This window comes from Botryllus schlosseri, chromosome 11 (genome assembly GCF_051294905.1).
Source record: "Botryllus schlosseri isolate E-star chromosome 11, Bs_hap1, whole genome shotgun sequence".
In the NCBI taxonomy this organism is placed as follows: Eukaryota; Metazoa; Chordata; class Ascidiacea; order Stolidobranchia; family Styelidae; genus Botryllus; species Botryllus schlosseri.
In genome coordinates, this window is record NC_137246.1 from 15,754,819 (window position 1) to 15,774,762 (window position 19,944).

The 19,944-nt window shown below is 40.9% G+C and overlaps 1 protein-coding gene and 4 long non-coding RNA genes across 8 annotated transcripts in view; 2 read left to right on the forward strand and 3 right to left on the reverse strand.

The window, feature by feature from the left end:
* Nucleotides 1–5,035, reverse strand: part of LOC145450990 (uncharacterized) — a 52,104-nt gene extending 47,069 nt beyond the window's left edge. For 2 of the 4 annotated variants that reach the window (XM_080329485.1, XM_080329484.1), the window contains exons 1-3: nucleotides 4,885–5,034; nucleotides 4,557–4,820; nucleotides 4,433–4,491 (exon numbers count right to left, since the gene is read on the reverse strand). In XM_080329485.1, the coding sequence (XP_080185611.1) occupies nucleotides 4,433–4,491; nucleotides 4,557–4,820; nucleotides 4,885–4,981 (420 nt within the window). In that variant the 5' untranslated portion in view covers nucleotides 4,982–5,034. Of the gene's footprint in view, nucleotides 1–4,432; nucleotides 4,492–4,556; nucleotides 4,821–4,884 lie in introns of all 4 variants that reach the window. The other 2 variants (XM_080329486.1, XM_080329487.1) reach the window with 2 other exon arrangements.
* On the forward strand, nucleotides 420–12,084 carry LOC145450993 (uncharacterized). Its single transcript, XR_013918666.1, has 3 exons — nucleotides 420–985; nucleotides 1,042–1,266; nucleotides 11,914–12,084. It is a non-coding gene; the product is annotated as an uncharacterized LOC145450993 (long non-coding RNA).
* Nucleotides 1,283–9,795, forward strand: LOC145450992 (uncharacterized). Its single transcript, XR_013918665.1, has 2 exons — nucleotides 1,283–4,207; nucleotides 9,242–9,795. It is a non-coding gene; the product is annotated as an uncharacterized LOC145450992 (long non-coding RNA).
* Nucleotides 8,928–11,397, reverse strand: LOC145450995 (uncharacterized). The gene is made up of 2 exons (XR_013918667.1): nucleotides 10,801–11,397; nucleotides 8,928–10,343 (listed from the first exon to the last, which is right to left on the reverse strand). It is a non-coding gene; the product is annotated as an uncharacterized LOC145450995 (long non-coding RNA).
* On the reverse strand, nucleotides 11,915–12,784 carry LOC145450996 (uncharacterized). Its single transcript, XR_013918668.1, has 2 exons — nucleotides 12,135–12,784; nucleotides 11,915–12,078 (listed from the first exon to the last, which is right to left on the reverse strand). It is a non-coding gene; the product is annotated as an uncharacterized LOC145450996 (long non-coding RNA).
* Between the last annotated feature and the right edge of the window lie 7,160 nt (nucleotides 12,785–19,944).

Genomic DNA, 19,944 nt, shown 5'->3' on the forward strand with positions numbered 1-19,944 from the left:
GTGGAATTAGGGAGGAAATATTGTTTCCACTCATGATCAAGGGAGGGTGACTATAATACACCTCCTGAAAGGTGATATCCTCCTTTCCACCCCTGTTTGACAGTGGATGATGAATCCGCCTATACGCGTGAGGTGCGCATACGGGGTTGTTGTCGCGAAATTTAATGCGTGCGCCCAAGGTGGCTGGTTAAACACACATATGAAGGCCGGAAGGACATTGGTATGTAATATGTGACCCTCATATCGGTACACAGAGACAGCGAGATAATAGTTATAAGCCAACCGCGCAACCGTGCACATAATCATTGAATGAAAATCTATGTGACCCTCATATCGGTACACAGAGACAGCGAGATAATAGTTATAAGCCAACCGCGCAACCGTGCACATAATCATTGAATGAAAATCTCTATCTTCATTGCGCGGAGCAGATATTTGTTCAATGTTCAGTTTGAAAGTGTTGGAATCAACAATTATTCAATCGTCCGTTGGTCGTCCGCTGTACTAGTAGTTCGTCCGTTACTATATAGGTTACTACGTATGTTAGTTATATGCCGTTACCGTATATAGTTAGAAGTTTGTTATTGCCATTGTTACGGTGCGAGTTACTAGGTCTGTGATTTTTACTGTGACGTCAGAATGATACAGACGGTGAATGAAATCGTCAGACTGATGCCTGCTTCTGATTGGTTGTTGTATCACTAAAAAGTTCGAGTGATAAAAAGATGGCGCCGACAACACAGTTGTCTTCGACAAATTTTGTAATAAGAGAAGCGAGTTTTTGTGAGTCCATGGAGTATACGAGAGGGAGATAGTTGGCTTTGGATTATGGATTGGCGTTGTGATGCTTGTATTAGAAATGCGTTATCGTGTTGGACATACTTGCCCAGCCTGTCAAGTCTTCGGCTGTGAAATTGGATCGTGCAATCACATTGCCACGGCATGCAACAGCTACAGATGCCATTTAGATTCTCATCACATGACGGTGCAGGCCAGATACCAGCTATTCATGAGCATTTGCTAATCGATCTGTCTGTTTAGGTAGCCATGAAATTGTTAGTTAAGCTATCAAATTATTGTCCGCTGATTACTGTCGACGACGCTTCTGAGATAAGAAGAGAGGTTTCGGAAATACACAAAGGTGAACTCCATGATCGTGACTTCAAAATCCAGTGTTATGACAGAAGATTAGGCCAGTATCTAGATCTGGAGTATGCGGATGTCGGAGATGATGACGTCTTCAAAGAGGACATTGCAATATGTCAAGTCATTGTAAGTAAGCACACACTGAATTCACATCATTTACTTGCTGCTAGCTGAACATTTTTTAGTAGTCCAATTCTAGTGCGATAGTCGTTACATTTCTATTGTCGAATTTATCCAGCGTATAATCCACTGGTAGCCGTGGCCCGTCGGTATACATGTTTTGTACGACCGAATTCTGCAGTACGCTTCTTGTTTTGTAATGCCACCCCTGGTCTGCTCATATACTAGGCTTACCATACGTCCTCTTTTGAGAGGATTTGTCCTCTTTTTTGACTTTTTTGAAAGTGTCCTCGGAGGACGCCCTTTTGTCCTCTTTTTTGAGATTTTGTCCTCTTTTTTGAAAATTTAGGTCAGATTTAGAGCAAATTGCGAGTGATATGCCGCAAATTAGCACAGAAGTGAAGCTCCGGGGGGGTATTTCGGAGTGAAAAACGGTGATTTGAGCTCTGGGCGAAAAGGTGATTTTTTTTTTTTTTAGTCATCCACCTGGAAATGTGGAGAGAAAACGGTATTTTGAGAATTCTACAGAATTCTACTCCGGTTTTGCAAGTTTTAAATTTCTGAAAAAGTGTCCTCTTTTTAGATTTCCAAAATATGTTAAGCCTACCATATACCTGCTTTTGATTGCGTTTGCGTAATATTGATAGTATATTGACTCTTGCTGGTGCGAGACAACATTGTTGTGTTTAAGAACTACGATTGGTTGTGTGTCGCACGTCCAACAGCTTTCAAAAATGCTTCATGAAGACTAAGTTTCGGTGTCACTGTACTGAATGTCCTATCAAGTTAATTTGAATTATTCCACGCCCGCAAAAGTAAAGTATATGCATATTGCATATTGTATATCCACACAAGTGCATGCCATCTCACAGTTTGAAAAGCAATGCTGCAAAGCCAATTTTGGTTCCGTCAGTATTTCTTGCTCCCATAAGTACACATCTCTTTACGCAGGTAAATATTGCATTGCCGAGAAAATGAGTGATCCATTGGATGTGCTGTCGGAAATCGCCCTCAATTCGACGCCAGGTACTCATGACGGAAACGACAGTTCTGGTGAGTTATACTAAATTTTGAACTGAGCTGTTGGTTTTAACAGAACTTACGATCTCGTCAATTATGCAATCAAGTAATTAATTGTGATCCATTATTTGCCATATGTGCTCATTAGTCATGTTCAATTGTACAGCAATCAACATCCGGACTTGCCATGAGTTTTTGTGCCGTTTTTGATCTATGCCAGGGGGATCAACCTGTAGCCTTAGAAGCCGATATGAATAAATAGGTGAGCTCGGAGTATAAAATAAATGGACATAATCGACAATTTAATGCGGATATTTGGCTTCAAGTTGGTGCATTACGACTGTGCGCTGGAATGCGGCCGCATGCTGTTTTAATATTAGGAAATCAGGCCGTGAATAGCAAAAAGGTTGGTCAACCCTGATCTACACCAATGCCTCCATAGCAAACAACACACTTATGCTCTGTAAGTTAGTTGTATTTTGTATTACAGAATCTGACGATCTGGACTGGATGGTTACATTGGTTAGTCTACCTGCCATTTTCCTCATAAATAAACTTCTTCCTGTCTGATCAGGTACGAATATTTATCGATATTATCAAGCAGTTGTTTGATTTGAAGTATACATAATTCGGGACTGTCAGAACGATTCGACAGTCCTAGTCGAACTTTGCATTTTATAGCAACTATGTAATTGTAGTTTAAACACATTTTTTCAACGGTATACATCCCATTGCTATTAAATCGTTTTTAGTCTGGCAGCCTTTCATAACTAATCATTTGGCTGGGAATTCGACAGCAGAGCAGTCATATTTTTTATAGCTGCAACCGATGAAATAAGATCAGATAAGGGCATTTGAATATTTACTCCTTCTCAAACGCCCTGCTGTTGACAAGCCCGTGCACCCTTTTCATCGCAGTCGCAGTGAAGCAGTGGTGTACAAATGGCGTTTCGCAAAGCAATTTCTGGGTGTCCACACACTCAATTGGCAACATGAATGATAACCTAATTTTTAGGCCCAGATTCAGATCATCACGCCGTATATTTAGGCGATTACAAGTATATAAGTGGTGATCTGCAAGCTATGTTAGTGTTATATACTTCAAGTGGACATCTTGAGTAGTACAGCTTTTTCAAAAAGTAGAACTAAACGCATAATTTTAGCTGTATTTCGAAGGTGGCCACTTTTCAACTCGATAGATGCATATTCGCAATTTACTCAATATGAGTAATAACATGACAGTTGCAGTAAAACAGAGTTACAAATTTAAAAACTTTTGAGGGTGTCCAGCCCGCAGGACTGGACGGTCAAAAAGAGGTCGGCATGGTGACGATAAAAAGTTGGTGTCAGCGTGAGCTGCTGACTAACACCTGGTTGTCAAGTCCATCTAATGTTCATATACCCGAGCCAGAGGCGTTAAACGCAGTTAACAAGGCTATACTGAAGTAGAAGTAGGAAGACATAATTTTACTCGGTACGAGTTATGTTGTAAACCAGCTACAAGTAGAAGTAGTTTGACAGTCTTTTGATACTACTCAAGTGAGCATGTATTTTTGAATAGTTATAATACACTGCCAATATGTATGTTTGACCTGTTTCACAATACCAAACCTTTCTTCAGATGCCCAGATCAGCCTACCTTACAATTTGTTCTGCTGTGGAAAAGAAGAAGTGGGCCATCTACTTTGATGGGGAGACAGTCAGAGATATCAACAGCTTCCATGAGGAATTTGCAGTGATGCTTTCAGTCTACTGGATATTCGACATACAGTTTTCGACAAACATCAGAAATTCCCTCACTTTCATGTCAGTTCTAGCACACTGTCGAAAGAGATGAGTTCTGCTGTTCGCACCAAACTTGGTAAAATCTGGGACTAATTTGAAAATAAAGTTTTGGAATAAAGGCGATGTTGTGATTTATGTCAACGTGGATTATGAAGATTTAATTTAGATGTTGTGCGCATCGAAGTCGTTTGACGAAGATATCTGGATAGGCTGATGAGGTGGTTTACCGATAGCATAGGGGAGGAAAATTTTCCACCTAAAATAGGTGGGGGAGCCCACCACCCTTTACGGGTGGAGAAAATACCACCTCCTTTGGGTGATTTTTGAAACACCTCTGTAAGGTGGCCACAGTTTTTACAGTGTATCTCGGAATGATATATGTCAGGTTTTGTTCCACCACATTCGAGGCTCTAGCAGTTACTGCGAGAAATAAAATTGGGATTTACCGCGTGGAAGCCTACACAGTGATGGACATAATATCTTACCGAGCCTGTAGTCTGGAATACTGTTAGATTCAATTATGAGGAGATCGACACCCTCAACCGTCGCATCCTCGATAGATACAGCGGAATTTGGCAATGTCGCATGTTCAATGTCTCTCGATTGAAAATATGTCCTTTCATAATCCGTAAGACAGTAAGCGCATGATGCGAATATCAGCAAAATAAACCCCGTCAAGGGCGAGGAATGGCACATCTCTACTTCTGGTAATTTGCGATTCGAAGGCGATAAGTTCGTATAGCTATAGCCTGAAAATAATCACACTGTTTTATATTAGATTTCTACGATATAAATAAAAAATATTATAATTACCTGGTGTGCGTTTCGAAATGCCAATGCGACTGATGCAATATTGGGTCCAAATGACGTTCACTAAATCACAAGATATATCATATGGGCAATTGGGCATGTGCCTCCTTGACAAAACATTTAAATGAACATGACATAGCCGCAGGATAAACGAGTGGATCCCTTACACTTCTAATGACAGAACTTCTAAATGACATTTTCTGTCAAATCTAGTTTTTATAGAGCATTCACCAAAACTTGCCTTCTGTTTTATTGCGTCTTCCATCCTTGTAGCAGCATTTAGAATGCAAATGGATGAGGTGGTATTTTCAAGTTTATTTAAGGTGGAGAATCTTCTGTTACGTACCTGACGTGTTGCAGAATCCGATCATGGAGTCCTTTTTAAATACGACGATAAAGAATGCATTGACCATCGTGTGTATATATATATAATTATATATATTATATGGATCCTATACTATCATGATTCATGAGGTATATGCGTCAATGTAGGGTCGCATGCATTCTAAAACAATATAGACTTATTCAACTTATATTTAGTAGTACAGACCATATAAGGAATTATCTCATGACAAGAACTGGTTTGGAATGGGTCAAGTTGTAATTAGGTATCATAATTTATCCAACAGACTTCCTGAGCAATAAAATCGGTGTTGACGGTTAAATATAGTGACTACCATGTCCCAGGTCTTTTCTATAGCAGAGGTGGTCAGCAACGAAGTATCCTACTTTTTATGAGTACTCAAGTTTTACCTAGTGTTACTTCACTCAAATGGTTCTGTTCTATACTACTTCCACCCCTATTCAACAGTATTTTAGGAAAAAGTACTAACTTCTTCAGTTTTTTATTCTTTAAAGTATAGAGTAGTTCTGGATAATACTTGAGTGGATATGAGTTATAAGGAGTGAAAATGCCATTGCAACTGAGCCAAAAGAGCCTTTGTATTTTCTACAATTACACCTATAATATAATATATTAGTAGTGTCACTGGTTATTTTGCGTTAGTTGATCGGCTTCACCCTGCCATCTCCCATTAGCTGCCAAAAGTGTGCGACCCCGCCAAATCTCAGAGGTGTTCAGTAACGAATTAGCCTGCTCCTACTTTTTCGAAGTGCGCAAGTACTTTTCATATACTTGCAGTTCTTACTCAAGTAAATACAATTTCCCGTTATTTCGTTGTATTTTGCGACTTATACTGTAGCGCACCACTCACGTGAATCCCAAATAACTTGATTTGATTTGATTTGATTGCCCCTCGCGGATAGTCGTGTTACCTCCTGCAGTTGCGAGTCGATTTACAGCAGTCGACTTCTAGGATTCGTACTGCAATATCGCCGTGGTTCATTAGTCGATTTAATAAGAACAGTTCGGCCTATACGATCGTCTTGGCATGATCAATACGGAGTCCGCGGAACTGAGAGAACGCGGCAACCAACCGCACGCTGTATTTTGCTCAGCGCTGTATTTAGAAAGTCTTGGTGACGATGACGACAAGCAATGGAAGATTTCGCCAGCTCAGCGAATTTCAATGGTGCCGCGAGGATGCCGCCATCGGTGGGCAATTTCTGGTCTCATAAGCCAGGGTCTGCGTTTCTTTCGGTCGAAACTGGTTTTTCCACTTACGGAGTCACTGACTCTATGACGGTCTGTGCGGTGAAGTAGCCTTCTTCCGTGTTCTGGCAAAGAAGATCTGAATTATTCGTCACGAGAGCTTGTGCATATGGCAATTCTCTCCGTTACCCGGCCAATTAGTCAATCTCTCTGCAGGTGTTAATCATGCCAATGGTTTCAACTATACGTCGGGGAATTGAAATGCCTTTCTCGGCGTTGGGTGAGATACCGATAACTACACCATACCCTCGGAAAGCCCGGACCACTGTTGCAAGAAATTATTGTTGGTGCTCGAATTCTAATGATCTTTAGCACCAGATCTATATGACAATTATAAATCGTTTTATATCACATATCATGACATCGACATGTGAGTAGGGGTTGTGGGGATTGATTGGCATTGTCTTTAGCTGAAGAGAAATACTTGCATGCTATTTTGTGGTTATTATGTCGAGGGCCTCCATATTTGGTACAGTGTTCGACGTAATGTCTAACTCAGTGGTTCCCAACCTTTTTCGACTCATCGCCCCCTTTTCAAGGTCAACACCGATCATCGCCCCCCAAATTTTGTGCACCGATAATTGGGCATACAGACTGTAATCACCGGCGGGTTGACTAAAAAAAAAAAAAAAGAAAAGGTCATCTTTCACCGCTCAGAGCTGAAAATAACGTTTTTTCGCTCCGCATTGCTAGGTGGATGACTAAAAAAAAAAAAAAAAAAAAAGGTCAGCCGTTTTTTCGCGTCATCGCCCCCCTATCGCCCCCTTCGCTATTTTCGCCCCCCGTCGCCCCCTTTGTCCATTTTCGCCCCCCTGTCGCCCCCTTCGTCATTTTCGCCCCCCTAGATCGCCAAATCGCCCCCTGGGGGGCGATATCGCCCACGTTGGGAACCACTGGTCTAACTGTTTCTGGTGCATCGCAGCGTTCGTATAGTCCATGCAGTATCGGGATGCGTCATTCTTGTAGTTCAGTTCACGGTGAAATGCTACGAAGAAACATTACATCACATTACGTGATTATAAGTTATCTCTGATAGTCACGTTGAAATCCTGTGACTTTGAGATCCAGTACGTTTGCGAATCAAAATTTAATGCGTAAGACATACTCTCGGGCTGAGATGGTAAAAATAAAATCTCATGATTCAAGTATAGAATCACCTTATAATATTTATTAGGGATGGTGTGAGTGAACGTGTGGTTCACGTTTGCGTTCTGTGTGTGCATGTGCATCTCAGAAATGTAGAGGTTCACGTTCACAAACGAACCTTGGTAGGTTCTGCACTGTGGACCGTTTTCATTAGACATTTTCACGTCATTATAACATCTTTGGTTGAAATTCTTTGCGTTTCAACTTGGGACCACTGTTCCCTCTAAGCTGCACGCGTGCGCGGCCACGCACTGCTGACAGTGTCGCTGCGCACAGAAAAACCTGTGACGCGCTCAAGAAAGCCAAAGTGGTGGCCTCTTTTTTAGTCGTTTCACACTTTCCAAGGGGCCGCGCAGTGAATTGATCAGTGCGCCCAGACTCGTCAAAAATTATAGGTAACATTGCTGAAGACCACTCTATGTATGGCGCTGGCAGCATAAAAATCAACACTAAACGAGCATGCGCCTTGCCAATCTCCAAAATTTCAAATGCTTTTGTTGCAAAAGTTTGCTCGAAATGTTGAGCTTCCCGTTGAATATCAATGAAATCGATATAAAGAATAAATCGTTGTCTGATGCGGGCGAACGGAATCCATCTTGATTTGATATGTTTATTGTATATCATAAAAACCTAATCCGTGCGATTGGGTTATTGGCTATAATGTACAACATGTTAATGGGGTAATATCGGTAGCAAGTATTAGAAACCCATTGTACACTCTGATCAATATAAATGTAGTAATAGTCAGAAGCCGAATACATTGTATCAAGGGCAGGCAACATCCGGTCCGCGACGGGAATACGAGCGGCCCGCAGAGAGTTTCTATACCAGTGGTTCCTAAATGGTGGGGAATTCCCCTTTGGTGGGGAATTCAATGGTTTCTGGTGGGGAATAGACGCATTTGTTCAAAATTATATACATGACAGTCTACATATTCACAGAGTCACACGCGCAATTACCATTACCAGTTATCTGCTCTGGAATGTATGTATCGCAAGTTATATTGCGTGTTGTTCACAAAACCTCATTTTAACTCTGGATGGCCAACACTGTAAAAACTGTGGCCACCTTACAGAGGTGTTTCAAAAATCACCCAAAGGAGGTGGTATTTTCTCCACCCGTAAAGGGTGGTGGGCTCCCCCACCTATTTTAGGTGGAAAATTTTCCTCCCCTATGCTATCGGTAAACCACCTCATCAGCCTATCCAGATATCTTCGTCAAACGACTTCGATGCGCACAACATCTAAATTAAATCTTCATAATCCACGTTGACATAAATCACAACATCGCCTTTATTCCAAAACTTTATTTTCAAATTAGTCCCAGATTTTACCAAGTTTGGTGCGAACAGCAGAACTCATCTCTTTCGACAGTGTGCTAGAACTGACATGAAAGTGAGGGAATTTCTGATGTTTGTCGAAAACTGTATGTCGAATATCCAGTAGACTGAAAGCATCACTGCAAATTCCTCATGGAAGCTGTTGATATCTCTGACTGTCTCCCCATCAAAGTAGATGGCCCACTTCTTCTTTTCCACAGCAGAACAAATTGTAAGGTAGGCTGATCTGGGCATCTGAAGAAAGGTTTGGTATTGTGAAACAGGTCAAACATACATATTGGCAGTGTATTATAACTATTCAAAAATACATGCTCACTTGAGTAGTATCAAAAGACTGTCAAACTACTTCTACTTGTAGCTGGTTTACAACATAACTCGTACCGAGTAAAATTATGTCTTCCTACTTCTACTTCAGTATAGCCTTGTTAACTGCGTTTAACGCCTCTGGCTCGGGTATATGAACATTAGATGGACTTGACAACCAGGTGTTAGTCAGCAGCTCACGCTGACACCAACTTTTTATCGTCACCATGCCGACCTCTTTTTGACCGTCCAGTCCTGCGGGCTGGACACCCTCAAAAGTTTTTAAATTTGTAACTCTGTTTTACTGCAACTGTCATGTTATTACTCATATTGAGTAAATTGCGAATATGCATCTATCGAGTTGAAAAGTGGCCACCTTCGAAATACAGCTAAAATTATGCGTTTAGTTCTACTTTTTGAAAAAGCTGTACTACTCAAGATGTCCACTTGAAGTATATAACACTAACATAGCTTGCAGATCACCACTTATATACTTGTAATCGCCTAAATATACGGCGTGATGATCTGAATCTGGGCCTAAAAATTAGGTTATCATTCATGTTGCCAATTGAGTGTGTGGACACCCAGAAATTGCTTTGCGAAACGCCATTTGTACACCACTGCTTCACTGCGACTGCGATGAAAAGGGTGCACGGGCTTGTCAACAGCAGGGCGTTTGAGAAGGAGTAAATATTCAAATGCCCTTATCTGATCTTATTTCATCGGTTGCAGCTATAAAAAATATGACTGCTCTGCTGTCGAATTCCCAGCCAAATGATTAGTTATGAAAGGCTGCCAGACTAAAAACGATTTAATAGCAATGGGATGTATACCGTTGAAAAAATGTGTTTAAACTACAATTACATAGTTGCTATAAAATGCAAAGTTCGACTAGGACTGTCGAATCGTTCTGACAGTCCCGAATTATGTATACTTCAAATCAAACAACTGCTTGATAATATCGATAAATATTCGTACCTGATCAGACAGGAAGAAGTTTATTTATGAGGAAAATGGCAGGTAGACTAACCAATGTAACCATCCAGTCCAGATCGTCAGATTCTGTAATACAAAATACAACTAACTTACAGAGCATAAGTGTGTTGTTTGCTATGGAGGCATTGGTGTAGATCAGGGTTGACCAACCTTTTTGCTATTCACGGCCTGATTTCCTAATATTAAAACAGCATGCGGCCGCATTCCAGCGCACAGTCGTAATGCACCAACTTGAAGCCAAATATCCGCATTAAATTGTCGATTATGTCCATTTATTTTATACTCCGAGCTCACCTATTTATTCATATCGGCTTCTAAGGCTACAGGTTGATCCCCCTGGCATAGATCAAAAACGGCACAAAAACTCATGGCAAGTCCGGATGTTGATTGCTGTACAATTGAACATGACTAATGAGCACATATGGCAAATAATGGATCACAATTAATTACTTGATTGCATAATTGACGAGATCGTAAGTTCTGTTAAAACCAACAGCTCAGTTCAAAATTTAGTATAACTCACCAGAACTGTCGTTTCCGTCATGAGTACCTGGCGTCGAATTGAGGGCGATTTCCGACAGCACATCCAATGGATCACTCATTTTCTCGGCAATGCAATATTTACCTGCGTAAAGAGATGTGTACTTATGGGAGCAAGAAATACTGACGGAACCAAAATTGGCTTTGCAGCATTGCTTTTCAAACTGTGAGATGGCATGCACTTGTGTGGATATACAATATGCAATATGCATATACTTTACTTTTGCGGGCGTGGAATAATTCAAATTAACTTGATAGGACATTCAGTACAGTGACACCGAAACTTAGTCTTCATGAAGCATTTTTGAAAGCTGTTGGACGTGCGACACACAACCAATCGTAGTTCTTAAACACAACAATGTTGTCTCGCACCAGCAAGAGTCAATATACTATCAATATTACGCAAACGCAATCAAAAGCAGGTATATGGTAGGCTTAACATATTTTGGAAATCTAAAAAGAGGACACTTTTTCAGAAATTTAAAACTTGCAAAACCGGAGTAGAATTCTGTAGAATTCTCAAAATACCGTTTTCTCTCCACATTTCCAGGTGGATGACTAAAAAAAAAAAAAATCACCTTTTCGCCCAGAGCTCAAATCACCGTTTTTCACTCCGAAATACCCCCCCGGAGCTTCACTTCTGTGCTAATTTGCGGCATATCACTCGCAATTTGCTCTAAATCTGACCTAAATTTTCAAAAAAGAGGACAAAATCTCAAAAAAGAGGACAAAAGGGCGTCCTCCGAGGACACTTTCAAAAAAGTCAAAAAAGAGGACAAATCCTCTCAAAAGAGGACGTATGGTAAGCCTAGTATATGAGCAGACCAGGGGTGGCATTACAAAACAAGAAGCGTACTGCAGAATTCGGTCGTACAAAACATGTATACCGACGGGCCACGGCTACCAGTGGATTATACGCTGGATAAATTCGACAATAGAAATGTAACGACTATCGCACTAGAATTGGACTACTAAAAAATGTTCAGCTAGCAGCAAGTAAATGATGTGAATTCAGTGTGTGCTTACTTACAATGACTTGACATATTGCAATGTCCTCTTTGAAGACGTCATCATCTCCGACATCCGCATACTCCAGATCTAGATACTGGCCTAATCTTCTGTCATAACACTGGATTTTGAAGTCACGATCATGGAGTTCACCTTTGTGTATTTCCGAAACCTCTCTTCTTATCTCAGAAGCGTCGTCGACAGTAATCAGCGGACAATAATTTGATAGCTTAACTAACAATTTCATGGCTACCTAAACAGACAGATCGATTAGCAAATGCTCATGAATAGCTGGTATCTGGCCTGCACCGTCATGTGATGAGAATCTAAATGGCATCTGTAGCTGTTGCATGCCGTGGCAATGTGATTGCACGATCCAATTTCACAGCCGAAGACTTGACAGGCTGGGCAAGTATGTCCAACACGATAACGCATTTCTAATACAAGCATCACAACGCCAATCCATAATCCAAAGCCAACTATCTCCCTCTCGTATACTCCATGGACTCACAAAAACTCGCTTCTCTTATTACAAAATTTGTCGAAGACAACTGTGTTGTCGGCGCCATCTTTTTATCACTCGAACTTTTTAGTGATACAACAACCAATCAGAAGCAGGCATCAGTCTGACGATTTCATTCACCGTCTGTATCATTCTGACGTCACAGTAAAAATCACAGACCTAGTAACTCGCACCGTAACAATGGCAATAACAAACTTCTAACTATATACGGTAACGGCATATAACTAACATACGTAGTAACCTATATAGTAACGGACGAACTACTAGTACAGCGGACGACCAACGGACGATTGAATAATTGTTGATTCCAACACTTTCAAACTGAACATTGAACAAATATCTGCTCCGCGCAATGAAGATAGAGATTTTCATTCAATGATTATGTGCACGGTTGCGCGGTTGGCTTATAACTATTATCTCGCTGTCTCTGTGTACCGATATGAGGGTCACATAGATTTTCATTCAATGATTATGTGCACGGTTGCGCGGTTGGCTTATAACTATTATCTCGCTGTCTCTGTGTACCGATATGAGGGTCACATATTACATACCAATGTCCTTCCGGCCTTCATATGTGTGTTTAACCAGCCACCTTGGGCGCACGCATTAAATTTCGCGACAACAACCCCGTATGCGCACCTCACGCGTATAGGCGGATTCATCATCCACTGTCAAACAGGGGTGGAAAGGAGGATATCACCTTTCAGGAGGTGTATTATAGTCACCCTCCCTTGATCATGAGTGGAAACAATATTTCCTCCCTAATTCCACCCTAAAATCCACCTTTATTTTTTACAGTGAATGATGGCGTCACAAACGGCTCCAGCACGACGTGAAATAATGCTTTCGCGAAATTTTGAGCCTTAATGGTATCGGTTCACAATACGTTTTATGTTGCAGTTATAGGCGATTGTCTTGCATACTGGTGTGGTTGTGTGTCTTGTGTAGTGTGGAACAGGACCGTAACGGCCGCACCCCAAACCCCCAATTGGGGGGGGGGGCGAGCTCGAAGAGGCTCAAAATTATTACGTGAATTTACATAAATTAAAGTATTTTTCTTGAAATTTATGCCACCTTTTCAAAATTTTTTCGCGCTGGTTGCGCGATTCAATGTTACCGAGTATCTGATTATTGGGTACCCTTCCCCCACGAAAATACGTAGAATTTATAGAAATGGAGACTTCGGCGTCGGCCATTACTGCGCCACGACGCACCAAGGCATATGAAGTTATAGGCCATGTAACATGCAATGCTGAGAAGTGTGCCAGAACGATCAGCAGCGAGGAGACCTTGGCCGACAAGGAATGGCGTTGTGGTGACCGAAAACTTCGATGTATGTTCAATTGTCCATAGGCGGCAAAATGGCTCGCGCCGAATGTTTTTGTCCTGGCGATCTGAACCCCACAGGGCAAATGCCATCCCGCAGGGAAAAATTATTTCCCAGTAAAACGATACCAATTTAAAATCGTGTGTGCCTTTTTAGTTTTGGCGATTTCCATATCTTTTGACATAGCAGATATAGGAGGTCACGAAATAGCATAATGTAATGAAGTCAATATACCAACGGGTCCGCCCGAGGATGTTTAATTCTTATTTAGGGTCCTACCTTTCTTCTAACACACCTCACTTAGCTCCACCGGTAAATTACGTGAGCAGAGACGGGATAAAAACTTGATCACAAAGTATATGCAATTCCTGATCATATTGACCGATTCAAACAAGAATTATAGAAATTTTTCGCGCTTCGCGCGTTTAGTCGAAATATGGCGATTGCCGACGCACCAAACAGTAGAACCAATGTAGCTAATAAGTTGCGGGGGAAAAGCGTACAGGCTCAACGGGGCCGAGAAAGTTCTGGGAGGGTTGGCCTCCAGAAGTAGGGTTTATCACTCTGTGGGGGCCCAAGATCAACGCTTTTTTGGCGGGGCTGACGAAGTGCTGTTACGGTCCTGGTGGGGAATGAAGGCCTGGAATAAATCTGAAGTGGGGAATGAAGACAAAAAGGTTGGGAACTACTGTTCTATACCCTGAAAGTGAGATTATAATCTGAAAGTATAGACAAGTATATGCGTCACAGAATAAATCCAAGTTTTCCAACCCGAGAAAGATGGTCATGAAAATACGTTCGGGTCTACATATAAAATTACAAGCAAACATTTCTACCATGATCAATTGATCATTAACATGACGAGGCTGGGTTTCAATGTAACTGATGTTCACGCGCAGTCTAAGAGTTTCTTCGCCCGACATTCAGCCAGAGTTCAAAGAACTTGGTGACAACTTCGATCGACCACAAATGTCTCATTGACTTCAACAGCTATTGAAGTAGCCTACATTATGTTAATAAATTAATTGAACACTGCTTTTGATATCTATGCTTTAAACTTAAAGTTTGCATTAAATTCGCGATTAATGTATCGATTTTGTAATCCGTCCCGCCAATAAGTACTTAATTTTCCCAAATCAGCCCCGCCGACCGAAGAAGTTGGCCGCCCCTGCTCTGGCCTTATATTCTGTTGTAAGTCCTCGTCAAAATTGTTGGCAAAGCGACGGAATATACTGATGATTTCATGGGAATATTATGACATTTGATTGCTACAGTTGATATACATTTGGTGACGTTTAAACAGTCAGCATGTAGCCTACTTTAGCACTGTGGCATAATGTGTCAGGACTCGTGTGTCGTCGCTACGTATCGTGTACACTGTACTTGTACATTATGTACATTGTACAATCATCACTTCACTGAAATGTAGGGTTGGAAGTAGCAATATGTCGTCACATGACGTTATTGGTTCACGTTCGCGTTCACATAGAACCTTTATAAAACGGTCGCGTTCACACGAACCTGAACATTTCAGTAGCTCACACCACTCCCAATATTTATCAAGAACACGATTGTGCGACATCGGCGAGACCCAAATTATTGGTGAACTCGAAATTTGCGCCATATCGTGTCTGGAGCTTATTATCTAATTTGAGGCGCTGTATCCAAATCTGGCGTTTTTCCTCACATCACGTTTTGGAGATGATCCCTATTACTGACGACGGGGGTGGTAAGAAATAAAGTAGGGTAATTCTACTTTTAAGGACTATTTGTACTACTTAGTCAAGTAGTTTCTGTTTTAGACAATATCAACATGGAGATTTTTGGCAAAAATACTTTTTACTGCATCACTTTTATGATTGAAATTATCATAGAAGCCGCATTTAATAGCCCTGTATCACGGGAACTGAATCTTTTTTCGAAGGGTAGTGTAATTATAATTACCTATTGTTCGGTGATCGCCAGAATACATCATGCGATTTCGAATGTAGCCATGAGCTCCGAGATAACTTCAAAAACTATGTGATACCTTGACAAAATCTACATTTTGGAACTACAGACTATAGACTACAGACCAGGGCTGTGGAGTCGGTAAATTTTACCACCGACTCCGGCTCCGACTCCGACACCACACATTTTCAATATACCGACTCCGACTCCGACTCCGACTCCTGAGTCTTAAAACGTACCGACTCCGACTCTCGACTCCGACTCCGACTCCAACAGTATTACCAATTTACTTCGACAATTATATGCCACACTGTCGGTTGAATGACTATTACCATACAACCATTAAACATACGCAAACATGTGATTAACGGTGGCATGCAAAATTATTTCATTGTGGCACAGCTCGAATTATCCACTATGCAATTAAAATGACAGAATGATTTGCCAATATCCTTCTTTTTACATATTTTATAAGTTTTTATAACATGGACTCTGTAATATCCTAGTATGTATGAATCATTCAAATACGACATATATCCAATCCTGTATCATAAAAATGTAGACAAAAAATCCAAGTGTAGCTCTTGCACATGTGTAGGCTCTGAGTCAGCAACTATTACAGAGATTGAACTGACTAATTTTCTGATTACACACTATACTGATTACAAGCACACACACTCTTACTACTAATAGACATTGGTCATAAATGAAATTTAGCAAGTAGTCAAATACTATAGCCTATGTCTGTCTTGTCTACATGTACTTAGTCAAGTATTCATGGACTAAGACTTGCAGTCTTTCTTAATCATTTGTTCGACCCAAACATCTAAGCTAAACTACAAATATTTTTAATTTTGTCAAGTGGGAAGCATCGTTTGGTTATATTTACATCAATTTTACAACCAGCCAATACATTTGCTCTGTCACAGTATCATGGTATAATTCCAAAAATTGCATCAATTTTGACTGCATGGCAAAAATGCATATTGCGATTTTCTTCCTCTATGCAACGAATTGTAATTTGCAAGTAATGTCTAATTTTATCGATATCAGGAGTGGCCAACTTTTTCGGCCAAAGGCACATGAGATTTAAGAATCATTACGCGGGCAACTGGAATGTTGATAACCATTCTCATTCGTCCGATAGGAACGACCCGAATTAGGTAACATTGCAAACAATACTTATATTACTACGCACTAAAATTGATAACAATTATGTCATGCAACTGTGCTGTGCACAGTCACACCCTGGTCGCGCCAAGCGCGAAATTTTTTCAAAGGTAATGACTGAATTCTATCAATAAATATGTTACTAACATCTATTGGGGGTCGCATCTGTATACCACTGGGCTCATTTGGTAAGGACAGGATTATTCGATGTTTAGACATAGCAATAACGAATGTTTCGGTGAACATGCCTCGATCATTTTGTGCAAATGTTTCGTCGTCGACGATCTCGCTGCGAGTGCACAAGCGAAGCCGCATGTTGGATGACACGTTATCTGCTTATTGCGAATATAGTTAGACTCAATTCTGTAAATAACATGCATTTATAATTTTCAGAAGGGGGCTCCAATACTGAATGTAAGAAATTTAGTGACAATAATCATGCTAAGTGCCGAGAAAAATGTCATGTCAAGTAAATCTGCTGCGGAATATCCTACTACACGAAGATATGCGATAAATGTGGTTGGCACCTGGAAACTCCAATGCGTCAGAACTGAAGTTTTAGTCATCGTCAAATTTCGCGGTCAGGATAATCAAATTTTGGTTGGCCTTGCAATTTTACCTGATGTTATAAATATTTCGAGAATTACCTCGCAGGCCACACAAAAGCTTCTCGCAGTCTAGAATTTGGCCTGCATGCCACGGGTTGGCCGCACCTGATCTGTATGGTTATTAATAACAGTGATTGGTGGTAGCCTACATGAAAAAATATATTGAAAATCCTTTGAAAGCAATTGTTTTTATGATAGAGAAGTCGGAGTCGAAGTCAGGGTCATTTTCACAAACTCCGACTCCAGTCAGTATTTTCCCCCGACTCCACAGCCCTGCTACAGACTACTACTTTTCAGACAATTCATTTTCGACCTGACTTGAAGTAGCTAGTTTTGACATATCTCAGAAATTGCAAATTCTACCTCTAATTAGGTACATATTGACGACGTCACGTTTTATAATTCAAACCACGAACACACAGCTTTTTTGATTGTTTGCTGCATCTTGTGCATGAGCTATGAGGAAAGTTGATTATTTTAATTGCCACATCAACAGCAATTACCGATAAATGATCATTTTTAGACGATGTTTCTGGGTCCCGTGATGTGTTCCCACGCTTTTATTTTTATTATTTTTTTTTTGGGGGGGGGGGGGGTAGGGTGATGTAAAAGTTGTCGTATAAAAGTCTAGCAGGGTCTAGTTTCACCCATAGCGTTGATATAGAGAGTGAAAGTAATTATTTAATTTTTTCTAAAATTACAGTATGGTTATGTGTTAATTTACTGGAAAATGACCATTTTTAAACAATGCTGGAAAATCTTAAAAATCCCCCGTGATTGTGTCTCATTCTAGAGATTATTGATAAAAAACAACAATGAACCTGAAAGAAGCTCACGGGAAAGCCGTTAAGATTTCGGAAAGAGCGTTTGAAAGTCTCTGCCCAAGAATGGGCGTGCCACCGACCATAGAACGGCGAGAAGACCGGTAATTAAATACCCACGGCTCTTGATTGGGTAATCATCTATGCTTCAATGATCACCACAGCAACAGCTTGCTGATTATGTATTCAGGGAGCCTGCTACCGGTGGGGATTCTGAAAGCGCGTTGATGGTAGGTTCGCAGATGATGATTTAAAATTAATTAAGGACATGTTGAGGTACGAAATACATGATGAACAAACAACAGCTGCTTCACAAAAACTTTTACAGCATGACTGCTTTATTGTGAAGGAAACGGCTGTAGCCTACATGCCGTGTTTTCATCGAGGGAAAGCAAAGACGCTTATGCAAGTGGTGAACGAATTCCCCGTTTCAGAAGGGATACATCATCAGTGAATACAAATATAAAGCTTGACCATGACACTATACTTTGTGTGATCTTATTGGACCCACGTTGTAGTATATAGTTGAAGTTTTGAATGATCTAGGGATCGTCTGAATTAACCGGTTATGCTTGACAGTCATACTTACAGCAAATTGAATTCACATGTAAGCGTTGTCAAAGTCCTTAATGATGCTGCAGAAAAGAGGTGTAAAGTAAGCACAGACTATGCTGGATATGACATCCAAACTATGCCGGATACTATGCAGCATAGTCTGTGCTTTTCTGTACGCCTATTTTTTGCGGGATCAATACGGACTTTGACATACCACATCCAGCATAGCCCGTGCAAGTGTGCGTTATCATTATAGGGACTTTAGCAACACTTACAAGTGAATTCAATTTACTGTAAGCATTTGATGAGTGCCAAGCATAACCCGCTGATTCAGCCGATCCCTATAGCATTCAAAACGTCACCTATGTATTACAGCTTGAGCCTAATAAGATCACACAAAGTATATAGGGTATCGTGTCATAGTCAAGCTTTATATTTGTATTCACTGATGATGAATATCTTCTGAAACGGGGAATTCGATCACCACTTGCATAAGCGCCTTTGCTTTCCTTCGATGAAAACACGGCATGGAGGCTACAGACGATTCCTTCCAATAAAGCAGTCATGCTGTAAACGTTTTTGTGAAGCAACTGTTGTTTGTTCATCATGTATTTCGTACCTCAACATGTCCTGAATTAAGCTTAAATCACCATCTGCCAACCTACCAACAATGCGCTTTCAGAATCTCCGCCGGTAACAGACTCCTTGAACACCTAATCAACAAGCTGCTGCCTTCCTGATCATTCAAGCATAGCCGATTAGCCAATCAAGAGCCGTAGTTATTTGATTACTAGTCTTGTCGCCATTTTGTGGTCAGTGGCACGCCCATTCTTGGGCAGCTACTTTCAAACGCTTTTCCCGGAATCTTAATGGCTTTCCCGTGAGCTTCTTTCAGGTTCATTGTCGTTTTTTATCAATAATCTCTAGAATGAGACACAATCACGGGGTATTTTTAAGATTTTCCAAATTTTGGACAACCTGTGTCATGACATATTACTGCGTTTCCATGCACGGCCGATGGGCCCATTTTCGAGAAATTCGGCCGACGAACGAGAGAATTTTGTTGCGCATGCACAGATTGCACACCCACGTCGGCCGACTCGTCGGCCATCGAGTGGATCCTTCGGCTTAGCCCTTCGGCCATGCTTGCGCTGATTCTTGGATT